At 34.5% G+C, this 19,456-nt stretch overlaps 4 protein-coding genes across 4 annotated transcripts; 2 read left to right on the top strand and 2 right to left on the bottom strand.

Moving 5' to 3' along the window:
* Positions 1–999: 999 nt before the first annotated feature.
* Positions 1,000–3,270, top strand: LOC114251890 (organic cation transporter protein). The gene is made up of 3 exons (XM_028186309.2): positions 1,000–1,445; positions 1,527–1,934; positions 2,422–3,270. The coding sequence occupies exons 1-3, from the start codon at positions 1,132–1,134 to the stop codon at positions 3,125–3,127; spliced, it is 1,428 nt and encodes a 475-aa protein (XP_028042110.2). The 5' UTR covers positions 1,000–1,131; the 3' UTR covers positions 3,128–3,270.
* A 144-nt stretch (positions 3,271–3,414) lies between these two features.
* On the top strand, positions 3,415–10,870 carry LOC114251891 (lysocardiolipin acyltransferase 1). The gene is made up of 7 exons (XM_089737409.1): positions 3,415–3,537; positions 3,602–3,708; positions 4,581–4,860; positions 5,238–5,434; positions 9,128–9,306; positions 9,641–9,744; positions 10,486–10,870. The coding sequence occupies exons 1-7, from the start codon at positions 3,486–3,488 to the stop codon at positions 10,728–10,730; spliced, it is 1,164 nt and encodes a 387-aa protein (XP_089593535.1). The 5' UTR covers positions 3,415–3,485; the 3' UTR covers positions 10,731–10,870.
* On the bottom strand, positions 10,862–14,451 carry LOC149500132 (organic cation transporter protein). The gene is made up of 4 exons (XM_089737408.1): positions 13,416–14,451; positions 13,277–13,303; positions 12,187–12,567; positions 10,862–11,702 (listed from the first exon to the last, which is right to left on the bottom strand). Exons 1-4 carry the CDS (start codon positions 13,760–13,762, stop codon positions 10,994–10,996), a joined length of 1,464 nt encoding a protein of 487 aa, XP_089593534.1. The 5' UTR covers positions 13,763–14,451; the 3' UTR covers positions 10,862–10,993.
* A 139-nt stretch (positions 14,452–14,590) lies between these two features.
* LOC114251894 (organic cation transporter protein) lies at positions 14,591–18,727 on the bottom strand. The gene is made up of 4 exons (XM_028186314.2): positions 18,502–18,727; positions 17,058–17,410; positions 16,319–16,726; positions 14,591–16,223 (listed from the first exon to the last, which is right to left on the bottom strand). The coding sequence occupies exons 2-4, from the start codon at positions 17,402–17,404 to the stop codon at positions 15,542–15,544; spliced, it is 1,437 nt and encodes a 478-aa protein (XP_028042115.2). The 5' UTR covers positions 17,405–17,410; positions 18,502–18,727; the 3' UTR covers positions 14,591–15,541.
* Positions 18,728–19,456: the final 729 nt, after the last annotated feature.

Genomic DNA, 19,456 nt, shown 5'->3' on the forward strand with positions numbered 1-19,456 from the left:
TAATGATTTATACGAATGCGAATAATAACTTGGCGCCGTACTATTATTGATCGAAGTTGGCGCCAGAGGTTGAGTACAAGGTAAACTCAGTTCTGTCGGTCATTTATTGAAGGTATTTTGTAATACTGCTTTTAATAACCGTTACTAACTGTTGTTTTCCTTTTCACATCTTAGGAGTTTGCGACCAAAAAATGTTTTTTATATCAGGCTACCAGGTCCAGGTACACAAATACTACCTATTTCAGTCGAGACGCAGCAACTTATTGCGATTGCAAAGGTGCGAGATTCATTTTTTTTTAATTTTAGGGTTCTTTGGCTTTACGTTACGGCAAGATGGATTAGGTGGACCATTCACTTTGATATGTCTATGAGCCACCGACTAGAGGACGTAAGTGTGCTCATCCGATTAAGGAAGTAGACAAAAATCGATAATGTTCCTTAATTAAATCACAAAAAAAAAATGTTTTAGTTTTGTGTGTCTATTTTTGTACTAACCTCCTCAACGTCTGAGCTATTTAGTTTAGATTCAAATTTCAGCGAGTTATTGTGGAGCACCTAAGTCAATGTTTGATTTAATTAAATTGAAAATAAAGTGAAAAATAATGAAGTGAATATTCTGTTATGTCAATAGTTGTAATAGATGCGCGTACAATCGTGGCCATACTGCTCTTTAATAATAATTTAATAATATTAATTATGTTTTTGACTTATGGGACAAATTTTACCTGATATGCATGACCCTTTCTTCGCGTATAATTTCTTCCCGTTTAAGTAAAGTATGTGTATTTGTATTTATACATATATGTTGATAACAACATTATTATGATTTGTTGATAATAAGTAACAAGAAAATCAACAAGCGAACTAAACGTAGCGGCAAATTGATTCAAAGCGTTGCAATTTTCAACTAATTAAAATTAAAAAGTCTTAATTGTACCCTAATTAAAAAATTTATAAAAATATGTTCGTCAATAAGTAAGTACTATTTACCAGATTTATGACTGGCCATCACTGAGTATCACAAAATAAAAATAAAAAGTGGCCTACTTGAGTTAAACGTTATTATAAGTTTTATTGTAAAACTAACTAGGTTAATGAATAAAAACAATATCATAATTAAATAGAAAAACAATGATAATTAGCGAGTTAATAGGCAAATTCGGAAAGTATCAGTTTGGGATATGCATTTTGATATTTGCCAATAAATTCGGTGTTGCTTTTCATCAAATGGCAATTGTATTTTTGGCTCCACCAGCTGTTTACTATTGCCCGGGAAACGCTACATGCTGTGATAGTCCGGCTTATAATACATCACTGTTTACAAGAACAATTGTAACTGAGTGGAACTTGATTTGTGAAAAGAGTTTCCTCAAAGACATCACGCAGACTTTGTTTCAATTTGGCGTTCTCTTTGGCAGCTTAGTGTTCGGTATCATATCTGACAGGTTAGTATGAGAAATATTTATACCAAGTCACTGTGTCAAAATCACTTGCTAATGTACTGATGCTGTTTGCTTTTGTTTCAGATACGGCAGAAAGCCTACACTGATTACATCTGTAGTTCTTGAAGTGATTACTGGAATAATGTCATCGTTTATGCCCGATTTTTGGAGTTTCACCATTCTTAGAATGATTCTAGGAATCTCTGTGGGTGGTATAATGGTGGTGGGGTTTGTAATCGTTATGGAATATGTTGGGAATGACATCAGATACGTAATATCAGCGCTCTACCATGTTCCGTTTACTCTTGGTCACATGTTGCTGGCACTGTTTGGATATTACATACGAGATTATATGTACTACCAGCTGGCCATATCTGTGGTCAACGTTTTCCTGCTGATTTACATATGTGTATTACCAGAGTCACCGAGATGGTTGTTGGCCGTGAATAAAACTTTTGAGGCCATCACTTTAATTGAACGAATTGCTAAAACGTAATTATTTTCTTTACTTAGATATTTTTTATAGAATTGATGGGTTAAGCTTACAGCACACCCAGTGACAAGTATTTATCTAGTCCCATAGATATAAGGATGTGAATAAAGCCACACACTTTGAAACATGAGTTCTAACTCTCATTGTATTGTATAATGGCTGTACCATGGTTCGAACCGGACTGCATGTCTATTTCGCGGGAGAAATAGGCTGATTGATTGTACATGGGAGTTTACCAATGCGAGCTTGCATTACCCCCTACCATGAGAAATTATACAAATAAAAATTTCAGCGGCATTGATTTTATTACGTATGTATTTCAATAGGAAAATTGGTACCTATCTGCCTGCGGGATTTGAACACCGACGTCGCTTGATGTGATAATACCGGGCGTCTTATCTTTTAAGCCACTTGACTATTATGAAATTTTTATGCTACAGTTAAAGTAGTTAGCATAATTTATATTAAATTATAATTGTTTTACAGGAACAATATGGACATTGAGGATATCTCAACTAAGATAGAACTGTTTCAATTAGAACATAAACCAAAGAAAAGTTCGGTTTTAGAATTGTTTCGATCGCCAAATTTGAGGAAAAACATCCTGATTATGTCGTTTAACTGGCTTGTCAGCAGTTATTGTTTTTATGGTGTCACTTTTTATATCAGTCACCTAACTGGAGATATATTTATAAATGTAGCTGCTATGGGGTGTGTTTGTTTATGTGGCTGTTTGATAGCCATTCCCATATTGAAGTTCATGAATCGGAAGACCATTGTAATACTGGGAAACGTTATATGCAGCATATCAATACTGATAATTGCTTTCGTACCCGAGGGCATAGTTTCTATTGTTTTCGGGTGTATCGGAGTTATGTTTTCGTTCATGCTATTAGTTATCGTGTACTTGTACTGTTCGGAAATGTTTCCGACAGTTGTGCGTAACGCAGCCATCGGAATTTCGTCGATGTCTGCCCGAATGGGTTCAATGATTGCGCCTTTTGTGGCGGCACTGAGGCCTCACGGCCAATGGTGCGCTCCGGTGGGCTTTGGTATATTCCCTCTCGTGGCGGCTCTCTTATGTATTTTACTGCCAGAAACGAAAGACTGTGAACTAATGACCACCATTGAAGAAGGTGAGGCATTTGGAAAACCTCGGACAAGAAATCCGAACGGAAATGAAATAACTTGACTAATTGGCGTATTTTATTTTTAAATTGGTATTCATAAATTAATTACGTAACATAATTAATTTTTTAATCAAGGTTATTGAAATAAATCACTACCAACTGTACTAATATTAATTTTAAGTTAAATACTTACCTACATATTTTAAATAATTTAAGACTCAGACGTAAATGAGCCGTAGGGCTGAGTCATTGAATTAAATTCAAAATATTTTATCTACAAAAGTGACCTTTGCTTAAAAATAGTAGAATAGTGTGCATTTGTGAAGGGTGACGTAAAAGTACTTAACGGTACTGTAGGGGCTCTAATCTTCGTTACAACTAAGGCTTCGCAATTCTCCTCGTCAGTTAGTCTTTGGCACCATGGCGGTAGAGTCCCTACTCTGCGTCGTCTGGTACTATACCATAATATCAGGTAATTAACATAAATTTCGCTTACAAAAGAACATGCTAGACGACTAAAAGTTTCCTTTTTTCAGGTTTTTATATCCTGTATTGTCCTGTTCTGTATCTTATGTTTATAAATCATAGATTGTACAGAAAAGTTGTTGACGCATTGTTTGAACTTTGGGAATTATTTCCCGTGGTAAGTAAGCCTTTAGTTATATTAAGAAAGCTTATTTAAGTAACAGTACACTCTTTTGCTAATAACTTTTCGAAGGCGCTCTCGAAAATTGCCCAAGATTTTTTTGTGTATTTAAAAAATCAGTTTTGTAGATGAATAGATCAGACTAAATAAACATACCGAAAAATTCATAACTTTTCCAATGCTTTCCTATTTTTCTTAACTTATATGGACAAATCAAGCTTTTGTAGTGTTTAGTGTTTACAAGGAGCCCTTTAATATTATAATTTCAGTGCTACCCGACTTGATACAATCACGAGGTTGAAGTTATAATAATTGTAGGTTAATGCATTTTACTTGAATTTATAAAATCAAAACTATTATAACATAGCAATGCACATACCGGTGATTTATACAAGTATTCTGACTTGATCGACAGATAGTGAATACTTTAGAATTATTTTTATACATAGAGTCAAATAAATAAATGAATAAAATTAGCAGTGAATTATTACAAAATCATGGAGTATAAATTAATTATGTATATGTTTTTTAAAACATTTCATTCTTAAAGTATTTTATTAATTATCAATTTAGCAAACAAGTTTTCGTTTCTGTTATTTAAAATAATCATTGCTGTTCATTAATTTTTACTATTGCATTTCATTTGAAGATAGAAAAGTTTTGAATTTACTCACGTTGAAGACTAACCAGGTGCCATTAACATTACAAATTACCAGTAGGTCGTTAATTATGAATAATTACCTGTAGATGCATCCTCACCAATCCCTATTACATTCCTATAATGCTAAAATAAAATATCAGCAAAGTGGCCAGTCATTAAGAGCATTAATTAAACAGAAAAATCTAACTTAACTAATTTATTAACGTAGGCGCTTTTCCAATGTTGTTACTCTACGAAATTACATCACTTCGGCGATTATGTTAATCCTAATGAAAAAACAATCATGATAATGAATCATCGAACCAGGGTTGATTGGAATTATGTATGGATCGCTTTATATCACGCTACGCAAGACCCAAATGAAGATTGTCGTGTGTGTAAAGAGCAATTAAATGGTTTAGAGGAACCTGGAAGTGTTTTCGATATTGGAGGGAAATCAAAAATCAAAATCGTTTTAAAAGACGGAATCAAAAATATTCCCGCAATAGGTAAGTTTGGTGATGTGTAAGGATTGTATGTGTTACAGTTATCAATAAAATTCTATTAATGATGGTTAACCGAAATACGACGTTCAATTTTTAAGTTTTATTATGTTTATCAATATTGTTTTATAACAAATGTGTTAGCAGGGCCATCATAGTTAGTACGCTTAATATTTGACAGATGCCTTAATATCGCTAAAGATATTTTCAAGATAAGCTTCCAGATATATAGGCTCCGAAAAATAACATTGGAACCGTCGCGTCGGTCTACCGAGCAATTTCACCCGCTCGGTGGAAGTTCTTAGCTTTGTTGTTAACCTTCTCTGTTTGTCTTTCTTCTCGGTTTGACTTTGACTTTGCATAATGAATAAATAAATTTTCAGGGTGGATAATGCAACTAAACTTCTTTTTGTACGTGAAGAGAAATTGGCAAGAAGATAACAATAATTTGAATCAGTTTGTAGACTACTATAAAAGTTTGAAATACGATTATCGCTTGGTTTTGTTCCCCGAGGGTACGGATTTGAGCGAGAGCAATAAAATTCGAAGCGACAGTTTTGCTGTTGCTCACAATTTGCCTGTAAGTTTATTATATGATCAAGCTTATTATTATTATTAACTTTATTATTATCGATTTAACTAAGCTAGCCTTTTTTGTATACATCACTCTTTTCTATTTATGAGATGATCTTCATCCATTGGCGAACAAACAAGAAATTCATTTGCATTTAAGCCATAGGGATATATTTACAGTAACTAATTAAATCGGGAAATTAGAGAGTATCATACATATAACAATACCCGTAATTGTTAACCTAAAAATATATGACCCTGACCGCGGTAGGTGCTACAATTCAAGTTTAAAATTTAAAATATTTCAATGCTTTATCTATTTGCTAATACAGTAGATAGAATAAGTGATAAAATGATATCTAACATAAGTGTATTGTATTTTATAACTGCTATTATTCAGAGACACGCATTGCAAGAATGTACGAAGCTATGACGATCATTATTGTGTTCGCTCAACTGTGCAAAGAATTCTCGACATTAAAAACATAGGTTTTTAATTTTTCCAAAATTTCAAAAGTGAAAGGATAAAATTGTATTTCATTATAAATCGCTTTCTCTTTCATTATTAGAAAAATCTGCTACATTTATATTACTAATATATACATGTATACAGTGGTGGTCGTATAATAAGAAACACTACTAATGGTCCTTGACATTACATAAGATAATTCACCGCAATCGTTTTATTTTGAAATTAAACAATAAATAGGAGAACAATATGTTCAACGATTTATCATTTATTAGAAAAACAATATAAATCCTACTACACAAGTGCAGTTTCAATATTACATTACGGACAAACATTTTAATAAGTCTTAAAGTATGAACCACAATGGTCAATTAATTAGAAACAACAACAAAAAAGTATAAAAAACAATATTTATAACAATTTTTAAGTATTAGTATTGTTATTTACGAAATAGCTACTATCCACAGCCTACCAATAGTTATAATTTCATACATTTTTCTAGGGGTATAAACTCCATGCTTCAACAAATGCTTCATATAGTTTGTTTTGGCTGGTGTTACGTTTGTTTGCAACTTTCTTTTTAGCAATATACCAGAGGTTTTCTATCAGGTTTAAATCTGGACTATTTGCTGGCCGATCTAAAACGGATATACGCTGTTCGTTAAGGAAACATTTGACGCTATTGGTCGTAGGAGGATCATTAGGGATCATTAGGGAACCGAGCAGGGAATAATTGTGTGTTCTAAAATATTTTTGTATTGCCATTGATCCAATGTACCTTCAATCTTCCGAATAGGTCCAACTCCACATCCGGAAAAACATCCCCAAACTTTAATGCTACCGCCACCGTGCTATACTCCTTCTGTATTTATAATTAAAAGCATTGTTTACAGGACGTCTAACATAACGCTTTCCATCGGAATTTACCATATTTATTTTTATTTCATCTGAAAATAACACTTTTTTCCATTCTCGTAACGTCCAATTAACATATTTTTTAGCGAATAATAATTTATAATCGCTTCTCTCGGTGTTGCTTAGTAAGAAGCGGTACCTTTAGAGAGGTTCTTAAAAAAAAAGGTTCTCGGTAGGCAGCGGCTTGGCTCTGCCCTTGGGCATTGCTGAAGTTCATGGGCGACGGTAACCACTCACCATTAGGTGGGCCGTATGCTCATCTGCCTAGAAGGGCAATAAAAAAACAATTTAGCTTCCATTAATATTTTGCATATCAGTCTTGACGAGGTGTTTCGCGGGTCATCTGGGGAAAACCTTCATTTTAATTCTGGTTGGAGCCTTTAAATTGGGTCTTTTTTAGCAACACGAACGATTAGCGTATCTTCTCTGGGAGAGGTGTTTCTCGGCCGAGCCTTTCTAAGAACATTGTCAACAGTTCCAAGTGTCTTATAATGATCAATTGCATTAAAAACATTCTTAACAGAACAATTTAAATGCTCAGCTATTCTTTTGTACGCCCACTTATGATATATATCTAAATTAACAATTATTTGCCTAGTTGACGGGTCACAACTTTTATTTTTGCCCATTTTGAACAAAATAAAACTCAGATTAAATTTGGTATTGCCGCCAAAATAATACAAAAAGGCAAGAAAGAAATGTTATTCTCCAATTTCAAAAAAAAGAACGAGCTATGGATGCTTTTTTAAAATGTTTCTAATTGGGCGTCCAGGCGCCCAGTCAAATAAAATAAACTCCTACACGTGTAAGACTCATTTTGTAATTAAAAGCAAGATATATTTTAGATTTTATGCATTTAATGAGTTTTTATTTTAGTGGCTATTTTATTGCATGATTATTAATTATTGAATGTGTATATTTTTTACGAACATTTGTACGTTGAAGTTATACTTTCTTTATTCATAAGAAGTGTTTCTAATTATATGACCAGCACTGTATATATTATTTATTTGTCTAATTCAAAATGGATAAAGGCAAAACATTTACATTTTAATCTTTGTTTGTCAGCCGATTTTCTTTTTATTTTATTTACCGGCTGTTGGGCTTTGTATTGTACTTTAGTGTACAAATAGAAAAAAATTGCTAATTATCAAAATATCAATAGCAAAAAAGGGAAAATGTAATCAATATATAAAATGTATTTTAATCTTATATCAGTAATTGTTATCGATTTTCGACCATTGGGATAGCTTGTATAATTAATCTAATAAATATTGTTAAATTGTCGAATCCAATAAATGCTAATGACAAGTCCAAAATATATAAGAGTTTTTTTGGTCTAAAAAGTGACGGAATAGATTATTTATCTATTCCGTGTAAAAAGTAGACTACGGCTTTTTTGATTTTTGAGAATCAGGTATCGGTTTTCAATCTAATCAGTCTATTCATCGATATGATAATAGTACATAGATTGCAGAAATTTATCGTCATCTGAAGGTGAATAAAAGATAGGTTTCATAAATAAAGAATTTGGTCACCAACACAAAAATCGATTCTTTGAAATGGTCTCAAACACAATAAACACATTACAAATGGTAAGTTTTCTTTAAATTAATAATAATTTGATTGGTAGGAAAGGCCAATTTTTTCTCCTATGATTCTAGATGGGCAGATGAGCTCACGGCTTAGCTGATATTAAGTGTTCACCGGGGCCCCTGATTAGCAAAATTATTTCCGCTATCCGCTTTGAGAGTTGAGATGAAAGTCTCAATTATTATAATAGTTACATCATTTTTCAAACCAAAATTCATGACTTGGACAGATAGAGCTGGGCAGTAAGTGTGACAGTAGATATTTTTTCTTGACGTAGGCTTATTATTTATTCTTAGGACGTAGGTACTACTCTATCACAATAGTTTCTTCTCTTCATTTTAAAGGTCACCACTGCCAACCATGCTAAGCTTTTTTTTTACCTAAGCCTTGAGAGGCTATTTCAGCGTACTCTCAACTAGTAGGTAAGCTCACGGGGCTCAAACCTGACGAACCTTAGCAAAAGCCGTGCTTCGCAGAATCTACCACCGGATCGAAACCGCGACTCACTGAGAAAATCCGGCGAGAAACTCAGTGGGCTGTGTCTGTGGGTTAATTTAGTCGTCGAGCCCTTTGTCGCGAGCGATGGGTTCGACGAGGACGATGACCGGTGCTTGACCGGTATCTAAAAGCAGCGTTAGTGGATCGGGAGGATCCGAAATGACGTGACTAAACTGAGTACGTTTACGTAATTTTCTTAACGTTTTAGTTTTTGTCTCTTCACAGAAATATGACTTTGTCTTACACCCTCGTTTGACTGGATGGTCAGCGCTGTGCTCACGGCTTCGAGGAACCGGGCTCGCTTCGGTATACGATGTCACCCTAGCCTACGATAACCCCGCACAGACCGAACTCGATCTGGCCAAAGGAAACATACCTAAAAATGTGTACTTTCATTTTAAAAGGTACTTACTTTCTTCTTTTCGAGTCTTCGGAATAAAATAAATAAATTGAGCAAAAAATTTACTTGCAAAGCAGGCTTTCGTGACTCGATACACACAAGCAATACAAAATATACGTTCGTACTGTACGAGTTTTGTTGCACCTAATCAGTAAAAAAAATGCGTGACTATGAAAATTACTACTAATATTTTTTTCAATTTTAATATTAAATTAATGAAATGTCAAGTCATTGTATTCAATTAGATAGTGTTTTGTTAATAATGCAATATTTTTTATAAGCATCAATTAAAATTTTATTCGCATACATTCATTATCAGTGAATTTATTATATTGCAGGTATCCGATAGATAAAATACCATACAATGAGGAAGATTTAAAGAAATGGTTAAACGATAGATGGGGTGAAAAGGAAATAAGTCTTCGTAAATTTCATAAAGAAGGTAACTGAACTTGATTCACCCGGCTATGAGTATTTTTAATCACTAAAAGAAGTCTAACTCAATTTTTTTTTCTTCTTATTGTTGAACACCAATCACAATTCACGATTATATATATTTTTATTTGTTGCGTAAGTGGATATACAAACGTGTGTACGGTGTAATGTGATTTTAAGAGCCCATAGATATCACAACTTGAATAACGCCATCCACCCTGTAAATTTACATTTATAAATTTCAATCTTATAACAGGAGGGTTAAAGTCGAAATTTAAAAGTCAAATAGTAATTCCGTAACATTAAGACTCACTATTGAATTTATCATAATAGTTTTCAATAGAGGCAGGTAAGTACAAAAAGATAAACAGAGATGAAAATGGTCAAAAAAAATAATCATCCTCAATAATTTATGAGCGAGCGATTTTTAGGTATGCCAAACGGATCCGACTGCGATACCGACCCGATTACATTTTTTTTTACACGATTTTATACCTTGATTGCAAAATTTTGCTTGTAATCACGAATTTTGAAGTACGTATTTAGTATGTTTAGAATTTAAAACTCGTCATCTGCCTTCGAAGCCGAGATAAATTTGTATTATTTGATACGAGTAGGTACGCTGCTACGCCAATGCTGTTTATCCCTGATAACCATTATATCAGTAATCATGTCCGGGGCGATAAATATAATCGAGAGGAAGATTTGGGAGGCAAGCCTTTTTACGTTCACTGTTTGTTTTTCACAGGTAATTTCATAGATTTAGAAACAACGAAACCTCCCGCATACAGATCCCCGCGTTCGATGATCGTAGCTAAAGCAGGCTTTACATTTTGGACAATTGTAAATTTATTATTTACCTACGCTATATATTGTAGTGTAATGTTTCAATTTTGGGTTTTGTACCATAGTGTATTATTCGTGATAGTAACATGTTATTTAGGTGGTTTTCAGAACATTCAATACAGGCTACTCAAAAATGAAACACCATAAATGTATAGATATTTTAATATTTGTGTGAGTAAATTAAGTACTTGAATTTTTTTAAAATTAAGTTCTTTATTGAATTGTCTGTGAATTCTCTGTTTTGCCAAAATTTTAATTGTAAATAAAAGTAAATAAGATATTTATAATTTTGTTGTTATCTATCTAATTAATAATCCTTTAACACAATATTTTACAAGATCCAACGACACCGTTTTCTCGAAGGTTTTAGGGCGGTTTATTGAGTGCTCGAGTCTTTTATATGTTATCATTTAGATACATGTATTATCTGCAGTTTTCTCGGCATGGTTAGATTTCTTTCTGGCATGACATTGTTCTGTCTCTTGAATTGTGTTCTTTAGAACAATCCCTTTTGTTTCGGGAAGAAAACAGCACAATATAGCTGCACAGACGGCTAGGCTGCAAAAGATAGCCACCGAAACCCCTTCGATTCCAATATTAACAACGAACGGAGCGACGAAGCCTCCGATTCGAGCAAAAATTGAAGAAAATCCCATAGCAGAATTCCTGATCACTGTAGGAAAAATTTCGCAAGAGTGCAGATATATTTGGACGAAAACACTCCGCGCCCCTGTCTGACCTATAATTGCAAACGCAATATCCACTGTAGTTGATTTCCCTGGAATAAACGCAATTATAACTAACGATACAGCTACTGTTGTGAAACTGGCCATGATGCTTTTTTTTCTTTTGAAATATAGGGCGGCAATCACGACTAAAACAATGCCTGGTATAAGGAAAATCGCTGAGATGAAGACGTTTAAATACAAATTTCCTTGTAGATTTCCTATGTACTGGTTAATGCCGTAATATGTATGTGCACATAGCATCCAAACTAAAGCTGATATTATAGTATACATTCTGATTTTAGGTGTTTTAAACAAATCGATTACTGATCCAGGCTTTTCGTTTTCTACATTGTCGACTATAGTTGCGATATTGTTCGTAGGCCTCTTATTTCTGTGAACAATTTTATTGTAAAATCAGATTAAGCCAAAAAAATTAAACATATCATTGTTTTTTTAAACGAGTAATTATTGAACGTATATTTACGTATGATTTGAAATAAGTTTTGCAGTGAATTATCTTCTGTATAGAAAAAAAACGCGATTACGCAAAAAAAGCATGTTTTAGAAAATTTTACGCGAAAATCTTTTAGATTGCCATTGTCGAGAGACACGGCCCACCTGGTTTAATAGCTCTTCATCGCTCATAGACATCAGCAATAGGGATACAGTCGAGTCCCTGTCTATTGCTGTAATTTTATACCGCCATCTCGTAAATATCCGATTTGAATATTAGCATACGGGTACCTCAAAACATTACGAGATGGCGTTCCAAAAATATATTAAAAAGATCCTAAACAGAGCCCATTGTATTTCGGGCTGTCTAGGTACTATTTAAACATTTGAATTATATACATATTATTCAAATAAACACGTACTTTGTGGCAATGTAAGTGAGTATTTTTATAGCTTCATTTTTTCTACCAACTGATATGAGCCATCGTGGTGACTCTGGAATTAGCCAATAGTAAAAACCGACAAATAACCAAGGAAGTGAAGTTACAAGTTGCAGGGTCCTCCAGTCTCTAATGAAATAGGCTATTATCGGAAGTGTCATGTATCCTGTGACGTAAGAAACTTCTGATAGACCCACTAAGTAAGGCCTAAAAGATTTCCCACTTAATTCAACTATCAATACGTAGGTACATATTATTGTGCCTCCAACGGTAATTCCAATAACAAAACGGCAGACGACAAACATCCAATACTCGGTTACTATAGCGGATATGGCCACTGCTAGTACTTGACAAAACAGTGATAGTAACGATGCGCCCGTCATGACTTACGCGAGTGTGGTGTTCGCTCACGCGGCCCGCACACACATAGACACCCTCCAATCCCTACAATCCCGCTTTTGCAGGTTAGCTGTCGGCGCTCCGTGGTTCGTGAGGAACGTTGACCTACACGACGACCTGGGCCTCGAATCAATTCGGAAATACATGAAGTCAGCGTCGGAACGATACTTCGATAAGGCTATGCGTCATGATAATCGCCTTATCGTTGCCGCCGCTGACTACTCTCCGAATCCTGATCATGCAGGAGCCAGTCACCGTCGACGCCCTAGACACGTCCTTACGGATCCATCAGATCCAATTACCTTTGCATTAGATGCCTTCAGCTCTAATACTAGGGGCAGGCTTAGGGACCCCGGTAACCGTACTCGTCGAACTCGACAAAGAGGTCGACGTGCAACCTAACCCATGCACCAGCCCGCTGAGTTTCTCGCCGGATCTTCTCAGCGGGTCGCGATTCCGATCCGGTAGTAGATTCATTCGCGAAACAATTGCTCTTGAGTTGTTAGGTCTCCTTCGGAGGCGCTCGGGCAGTTGTTAGCAAATCCCACCCTCTTGGCTGAGCCTTTGCTCGCCCACTTGTCCTGGTGAAACTGGAAAGGCCTTCGGGCCACCAGTAAACTTTCAATCATAAAAAAAAAAAAAAAAAAAAAAAAAAAAAAAAAAAAAAAAAAAAAGTAACGATGCTATTTTACGTCCATGCCTGAAAAAGTGAAAAAATGTTGAATATTTAAACTTTCAGAAGCATTAGCTAAATTAATAAAGATTTAAAAATAAAAATGAATGTTTTGTCAGTATTAAATGAAGTCACTAACCGATCAGACATGTATCCGAAGATCACGCTTCCGGGTATAATACCAATTTGCATTATAGATTGTGCTAAAGATGCTAAGGATGTTCTGTCACAGATTAAATTCCATTCCGTGGTCACTGAGCTCACAATGGTATTAGTATCGTATTTGGGATTTGAGCAAGGGCAATAATTCGTTCTGTTTAATGCACCGTCATCGAGACAAACATATTCAACACTGGGCATAATAAATACAATATTGACCAATTGAAATTCAACGGGATATCGCCCTAAAGTTATTAATATAAGAATCCACGTTTGATACTTTCCGAACGATCCTATTGTAGTTTCTATTGCGTCATCAGCCGCCATGAGTAGAAGAAATTGAAAATAATTATGTGTAGTTAAATACTGTTATACATTTTACACTAAACTAGTGAATATCGGTCACGCTGAACTATGACTATTGTTGAATGAAAACACCTATTTGTTGAAACCACTCGCGCGCTATCTGTCGCTCTTTGATAATGCCAACAACGACTATACAGAGCATAAGTTTAATCTGATTGAAGACGTGCTATTGCATAGAGTACGAACAAACTCTCCGTGAAGATACTTGAATTCATTTATTTATTTCTTGAAGAAACTCACGTTCTTTTTAGTAAAAAAGCCATTAAATTTTCAACTAACGCACAAAACAAACATATTGATCCAATAATTAGGAAATCTTACCTTTGAAAGTGTGTCTAACTGCTATTTAAGTAGCGTTACAATAACAAAAATACGCTATGTATCAAGATTGCCCCAATCATTGGAATAATTTTAAATGATTATCTTTACTGATTTATTATTCTATTTCATTTTTTTTATTGCTTTGATGGGTGGACGAGCTTACAGCCCACCCGGTGTTAAGTGGTTACTGAAGCCCATAGATATCTACAACTTAAATATGCCACCCACCTTGAGATATAAGTTCTAAGGTCTCAAGTATAGTTACTCATATTCATAAAAATACATAGAAATCGAAATCACGAATTCAATTGACGGGCCTAACTCAAACCCGATTGATATTCAAGGGAGTTACGAATTAAGCTTCTTACGACCAATTCTTTAACAGAAAAATTAAGACAGCTAAATGTATCGGAAATGAAAAATAACAGTCACAAACAAAAATAATAAAACGAATAAAACAACGAAAAAATAATAAAACGAATCGACTTCAACTATAATTTCGACTCGATAAAATTTCGACTATTATTAAAATACGAATTAGTTTCTTTAATTTACATAATAATAAAAATTATTCTCTAAGTGTAAATATTTTTATAACTAAATATCTCTTTAAATCTGTAAGTTTGCTCAATAGCAGTAGAATATCAATACTAAAACAGGATTTAAATCGTCGAAAATATCACCATCACTAACCGTAAATAAAATCAACATCACTGGTAATAAACAAATTGATCTGATGACAAAGAATGAAAAAAAAACTTACAGACTTAACTAAAATGAACTGCAATTGTATATAACATTACACGTTAAGATAAATATTTTCATGAACGAAAGGTTATAATCACAACCATGTTACAGCTTATAAAATATCCTAATATGTATCTAGGTTCGTTGGAAAACGGATGGAGCAAGAGGTAGAGGTCATGTAAGGTGTGGTTTTATTCCAAAAAAATCATGTGAGAATTTTTTAAGTTACAGAAATTTGCAGTTTGTTGGCTACTAATAGACATTGTTGCTTCCATGAGTGATGGCTTTCTCCAAATTGCTCCATATCAATTAAATGTTAAGACAAGTAATATAAAGAGGGTCGATTCATAATATATATATACGTATATAATATCACGAAAATATTAAGTACACACTTAGATTAGTTATTTCGTAATGATTGTAAAGTAAATCTTCTTATAAAAATGAACTGCTCTCATCAAAAAAGCGAGTTACTGAACTATATTTAACCATAGCAGATCCATTCACAAATGCATTTTTTTATCGATTTTAACGTCATGTACAATGTGTATATGTGTCACTTAATTGTTCTAAGCAATGTAAAATTATCTGATAACATTAGTTAATATCTCTTATGTCGTACATTTATCATAATTTACGATTTAGACATACAATGTAAATGTATTGTCATTGTCACAGCCGCTGGTCTTGTCTTTTATCTTGAGCTCGTTCGGTCTCTTTAATTGTATTTATTAAAGTAATATCTTTGGTTTCTGGGAAGAAACAACACAAACCAGCTGCGCATAAAGCCAAACTGCTAAATATCGTGATGGAGATCCATTCGATTCCTATATTAACGACGAACGGAGCGACGAACCCTCCAATTCGGGCGAATACTGAAGCGAAACCCATAGCCGAATTTCGAATCACTGTAGGGAAAATTTCCGAAGAATATAAATATACTTGAACGAAAGATGTAAATGCGCCTGCCTGACCTATAATTGCAAAGGCATTTCTTACTGCAGTTAAGTCACCTGGTATAAATATAATCACAATCAATGATAGTGCAACTAGGGTAAAATTGGTCACAATGCTTATTTTTCTTCTGAAGTATAGAGTAGCGACAACAACCAAAATAGTCGCTGGTATTAGGCACGATGCTGAGATAAAGACGTTCAGATAGACATTTCCTTGAAGCCGTCCTATGTATTGGTTAATGCCGAAATGCGTATGTGCGCACAGCATCCAAACTATTGCCGCTATTACAGTGTAGACTCTTATTTTTGGTGTTCTGAAAAGATCCATCATTGATCCAGGTTTTTCGTCTTCGATTTTATCAATAATGGATTCTATGTTATCTGTAGGTCGATTATTTCTGAAAACAATAATGGTATCCTAGTAATTGCTTCCGGAGAATTTCGTTAATAAATTTTGGATAATAAAAAAACATTATAAACGGCATATACATACTTTTTAGCGATGTAGGCTAGTACTTTGATTGCTTCTTGTTTTTTGCCAACCGATAAAAGCCACCGTGGCGATTCTGGAATTAACCAGTAGTAGAATCCAATAAAGAGCCAAGGAAGAGAAGTTACGAGTTGCAAGGTTCTCCATTCTCTAACAAAGTATGCTATTATTGGAAGTGTCATGTATCCGGTAACGAAGGCAACTTCTGCTAGACCCACTAGGTATGGCCTAAAGGATTTCCCACTTAATTCAACTTTTAAGACGTAGGTACATAGCATTGTTCCGCCAACAGTTATTCCAATAGCAAATCGGCAAACGAGAAACATCCAATACTCAGGGACTACAGCCGATATGGCAACTATTACTACTTGAAAGAATAAAGATAGTATTGATGCTATTTTACGGCCATACCTGAAAATACATGATTAATTTAATAAGCAAATAAGATAAAGAAAGCTTAAAATAAGCTTTATGTACCAGAACTTCTAAACGTTATCATCGTCATCATTATTTTGTCATTTTGAAAAATAATTAAATGAAATGTTTATAATACGCGTTCTCCATTTTATATCCGAATCTGATTACATGAGTACGAATACGTATAATATTCATTTTAATATGTAAAAGAATAAATAAGTTTATCTGGCCACAGGACTGAAGTTATGGTCATGATGCATACTTAAAAATAAAAAATCTATTATACAACAACCAGAGCCACATAGTTATGTAGATTAAAACAAACCGGTCAGAAATGTGTCCAAAGATCACGCTTCCAGGCACAATACCAATTTGCATCATAGATTGCGCTAAAGATGCAAGAGATGATCTATCGCATATCAAATCCCATTCTGTGGTCACTGAGCTTACAATGGTACTCGTATCGTATTTAGGATTCTCACAAGGGCAATAATTCGTTGCGTTCATTGCACCTTCGTCCAAGCAAATATATTCAACACTTGGCATAATAAATACAACATTGGTCAGCTGATATTCGACGGGATATCGGCCGATTATTATTAAAATAGCTATCCAGGTCTGGTACTTCCCGAATGCTCCTATAATTGTCTCAATCGCGTCTTCATTCGACATGATGAACTGAAACAGAAACAATTGTAATACTTAATTTTTACAATGTTTTAAAAAAAAATTGGATCATGCTGTAATTTCGATCCTGTAATTGATGTCTATAATTTGTTTTTGGCAATACGTAACTTAATAACAAAATACTAATACAAATACAGACATAAACCATATACCCTTCAGCCCGGAACGTATATCAGATAGGATACGTAAGTATCGTATACACGGTAAGGATGGGCTCACACGGCATTGTCCTGCACGTTTTCTTTGTATTCTTTATTTTAACGTACAGTCACCCGAGTGTCACATTCACGGTAGATTTTCATTCGTGTAAATTTGAACGTGTGACAGAGCTATGTGCCACTGCAACCTTAAAGTTCATTCGATTTGCTTGACAAGTCCGTTGAGTATTCGCTTAAACAGTGTACGTTTTTTTGCAGTACAAATAACATGTGAACGGTTCTATCACAATGCATGTGCAACTATTCATTTATATATTAATTTCGTTAAAGCGTATACTGCAAATAAAAGTTTTTATTTATTTATTGCGGATATGGGTGAACGAGCTCACAGCTCAGCTGATGTGAAGTGGTTACTGGAGCCCATAGACATCTACGACGTAAATGCGCCACCCACCTTGAGATATAAGTTCTAAGGTCTCAAGTATAGTTACAACGACTGCCCCACCCTTCAAACCGAAAGGCATTACTGCTTCACGGCAGAAATGGGCAGGGTGGTGGTACCTACCCCTGCGGACTCACAAGAGGTCCTACCACCAGTAAAAACGTGCATGACAATGCCTGGTGAACCCAACCTGAATGGTTCTATGTACAATTTATGTGCTACTATTCATTGGTTAAGACATATACTGCAGATAAACGTGCATGATAATGCTGCGTGAACCCAACCTAACAACGTACATTAAGCAGGGTAGTGTAGTACCTACACGTATGGGCTCACAATATGATATACCACCATTAGGTGCAAATTTATTAATTTTTACGATTTTCCATTGCAGGATGTCAGTACTCATACGAGCCATGGACACTTAATAAAAAAAAAACGACCGTCGTGTATTTTTAATGAAGATTTATTCAAATTCTTACCTTCAGTCAAATTAGTTAAATGCTGACATTGACGTAAAATTTATTTTCAAGTAATTTATTCACAAACCAATTTCACACGTTTTATGGATCACAAAAACATATTTATCTGTATTCTATGCAAAATAATATTTAGTGGTCACGATCTAACGTAGTTTTATACACAAAAATATTAAAGGAAATTGTAGGTCTACTCTACAGCAGCTTGAGTTGAATACTGACACGTCAATTGAAACCAACACAAAAATAAATTAACAGAACGTCATATTAAAATATACTTTATCATTGTTACGTTATGACAGTATAGTTTTATTATTATTCCAATACAGCATAATCTAAATTTCTATAAGATATAATAAATTTCAATTGATAAAACAATTTTTTTTTTATTTTTTTTTATTACTCTTTTAGGCAGACGAGCATACGGCCCACCTGATGGTGAGTGGTTACCGTCGCCCATGGACTTCAGCAATGCCAGGGGCAGAGCCAAGCGGCTGCCTACAAAAGCTTTAGAACCTAAGCTCTTTGCTTTAAATAGAATATATTTTACTGGTCGCTAATGTTCAATGATCCATCTTTCGTCATGCCTTCATATGCATTTCTCTCTAAAGGTCAGGATAGCTTCTATTTCAAAGGAATTGAAAGATTTCTATATTGCGCCTAGAGCTAAGCTGTAGAATTCACTTTACTCACCAGGTTATCGATGCTTACCAATAGCTTCTACGATAGAGAAATAAAGAAAAAAGATAGTTTGCGTAATTATTGGGTGTAGGGCGCATTATTAACCCGCACGGGTCGCTATCGAATTCTGTCTATTTCTACCACGAAGGAGTAATGCGTTACAGTTAAAAGGGTGGAACAGCCCTTGTATTATACGATTGAGACCCAGACCTCATGTCTCAAGCTGTCTATGCTAAGCTCAAGATGTGTATGAATAAATTCAACCGTCAACGTAATA

This window comes from Bombyx mandarina, chromosome 23, assembly GCF_030267445.1.
Source record: "Bombyx mandarina strain Sakado chromosome 23, ASM3026744v2".
In the NCBI taxonomy this organism is placed as follows: Eukaryota; Metazoa; Arthropoda; class Insecta; order Lepidoptera; family Bombycidae; genus Bombyx; species Bombyx mandarina.